Raw genomic sequence first — 2,773 nt, 5'->3', positions numbered from 1 at the left:
TAATAGAGCCCTTTGGTTTAAAGATAGTAGTTGGAAAAACAAATGCATTGGAAAATGAGGATATGTTAGTAGAATATTATTAGTGAGCGAAAATAACAATCATCATTTTATGCAAAACCACTCAACTTCCTTCTTAACAGATCATTCAGAAATGAAATACACAGTAAAGCCTCAACTCCTTAAAAGTTAAAACCCTTCGAAGATAAGCACAACTTGATTCGGTAATGCTAATATTGTTTTTTCGCAGATTGAAATATTCCTAAGTTTCCTGAATTAATATGAAACTATTATTATTGTTATTATGCTTTTATTAGTTTTTTGTTTTTCTCATTGCCTTTTCTAATAACGTCATTATCACTGAAGATTCACCTCCACCTGCAACACAATGAAAAGGAAGAGAACTTCTATCCAATCATCAACTACACCAAATTCATATTTACCCGATGAGTGTTGGGAACTTATCTTCAAATTCATCATCAACGACGACGAACACAACAATCGTCCCTACTTTTATCCTCTCAATTCTTCTAAAGAAATCAAAAGGAAGGGGAACGGAACTTCTGTTTACAAATCTTCTCGAGTATCTATCTCATCAACATATTCGGATATACCCAAAGATATCTTCAACGACGATGATCCCAACAACCGCAACATTTGTCGCTACTTGAATTCTCTCTCCCTTGTCTCCAAGCAACTCCTCTCCATCACCAACCGAATTCGATTCTCACTCACTATCCTAAATCCAACACGCCCTTTCCTTTGTCGCCTCTTTAAAAGATTCACAAATCTTAATTCCCTCAACCTCACACGCTTTCATGGTGACCTTGATGCTCTTCTCGGTAAAATCTCTCGTTTCCCATCATTGAACATCACATCACTTAATATCACCAACCAACCCACTGTTCCCGCAAATGGGTTACGAGCTTTCTCCCAAAAGAATACAACTTTGACCTCTCTTACTTGTTCCCACATCGCTAATTTCAACAGTAGCGATTTATTCCTTATTGCAGAATGTTTCCCTTTGCTGGAAGAACTTGACATCAGTTACTCCGAATGTTTGTACATTTACCCCAATGGTTACCACAATGAATATTTAAAAAGCTGTTTCGATGGGGTGGAAGCTCTATCACTTGCACTCTTCAAACTCCGCAAGGTTAATCTTTCTAGATTTCCTATAAACAACCAATCCCTTTTCAACTTATTCAACAATTGTAAGCTTCTAGAAGAGGTCATCATGTTTAGTTGTGATCCATTAAGTGGAATGACTATGGCTGGAATTACTTCTGCTCTTCATGACAGATCAACATTAAGGTCATTTTCATTTTCCCCTCCCAATATGAAACACGAAATGTTCGATGTTACTTCACATTTTATTGACTCTATAATTAGTTTGAAGGGCTTAACTTGTCTTGATTTGCGGTTTATGAATATCTCAAATAACTTGTTCTACTCTATTGCAAGGGAAGGTCTTCCTTTGACGAGGTTTGCCCTCCGACATTGTTTTGGTCCCCATAGTTATGCTGGAATATTTCGTTTGTTATCCAATTGTCAAGGCATCCAACATTTGGATCTTGAACTTTCGTTTTTGAATGATCAACATGTTGTCCAATTGTCTTCGTTCCTAAGTGGTTTGATGTCCATAAACTTTAGTTGTTGTCTTAAGCTCACAAAATTAGCTTTGTATGCACTCATTAGGAATTGTCCTCTACTTCGTGAGATCAACATGGAAGGAATAGGGAAGAGTACGACTGTAGAGAATTCTGGTTCATTGGTTGAGTTTGGTGTATACCCTCAATTAAAGTCTCTCTATTTGGGAAAAAATAAATGGTTAATCGACGAAGACATCATAATGTTTGCTTCCAATTTCCCCAATCTGCAGGTGCTTGATTTTAATTGTTGTAATCTCTTATCTGAAGGTATTTGTCAAGTTTTAAAGATATGTTGTAAGATCAGGCATTTGAACTTAGCCTATTGTAAAAAAGTGAAGCTACATGGATTGAACTTTGTAGTTCCCAAGCTAGAGGTGTTGAACTTGTCAAATACAAAGGTTAATGATAAAACACTCAACGTGATCTCAAAGAATTGTTGTGGGCTTTTGCAACTATTACTTGAACATTGTGATAATGTCACGGAAGAGGGAGTGAAGCATGTGGTAGAGAACTGCACACAACTACGAGAGCATGGATATCTTCTTTACTAGTTTTGCTGAAAGTGTTGTGCTGAAAGTTTGAACTCTGTAAGTTTCTTACATTTTTAAAATGTCAATTTACAAATGTGGATTTAGTCATTAGTCTGTGCTTGATAATTCTCTAAGTAATAGTTTAATATTTTTAATCAATTGGGTTGTTGTTTTGTGCTGTTTGGTAGTTTCAAATGAGGCCTTTATAAGTTTTTAGGTTTTTACAGGAAGATTTCAACTTGTGTGAAAAAACAGTTAATTAAAAGACTGATATTTCAAAACCAATTCATTTTCTTTTATATGATTTTCGAAAACTTTATTTATACTGAAAATACTATTTTGTTGAATGCTACCATAATGGATTCAAATAGTTCGAGAGTAATCTATATATTATGGAAAATCATGCCATGTCGTATGTGAGATACAAACACTACCAGGCATTGGTATTTAACCTCTTAGAATTAGACAATTTCTCGAATATGAGTAACAAAAGCATTCCAATCACAAGCTCGAACTTCCCAAATTCTTTTTGCAACTACTTGGGCATGTTTCATATGAAATTTTGCAAGAGTTTAAAGTTTTCCAACTTCAATT

At 35.1% G+C, this 2,773-nt stretch overlaps 1 protein-coding gene across 1 annotated transcript; it reads left to right on the top strand.

Moving 5' to 3' along the window:
- The first annotated feature begins 385 nt into the window (after positions 1 to 385).
- On the top strand, positions 386 to 2,230 carry LOC146916647 (uncharacterized). Its single transcript, XM_085718643.1, has one exon. The coding sequence runs from the start codon at positions 386 to 388 to the stop codon at positions 2,198 to 2,200; it is 1,815 nt and encodes a 604-aa protein (XP_085574769.1). The 3' UTR covers positions 2,201 to 2,230.
- The last annotated feature ends 543 nt before the right edge of the window (positions 2,231 to 2,773 follow it).

The sequence above is a fragment of the Medicago sativa genome, chromosome 6 (assembly GCF_051527215.1).
Source record: "Medicago sativa cultivar Bolivia chromosome 6, Bolivia_mono, whole genome shotgun sequence".
NCBI classification, from domain to species: Eukaryota; Viridiplantae; Streptophyta; class Magnoliopsida; order Fabales; family Fabaceae; genus Medicago; species Medicago sativa.
This window is presented reverse-complemented; position numbering and strand designations above follow the sequence as displayed.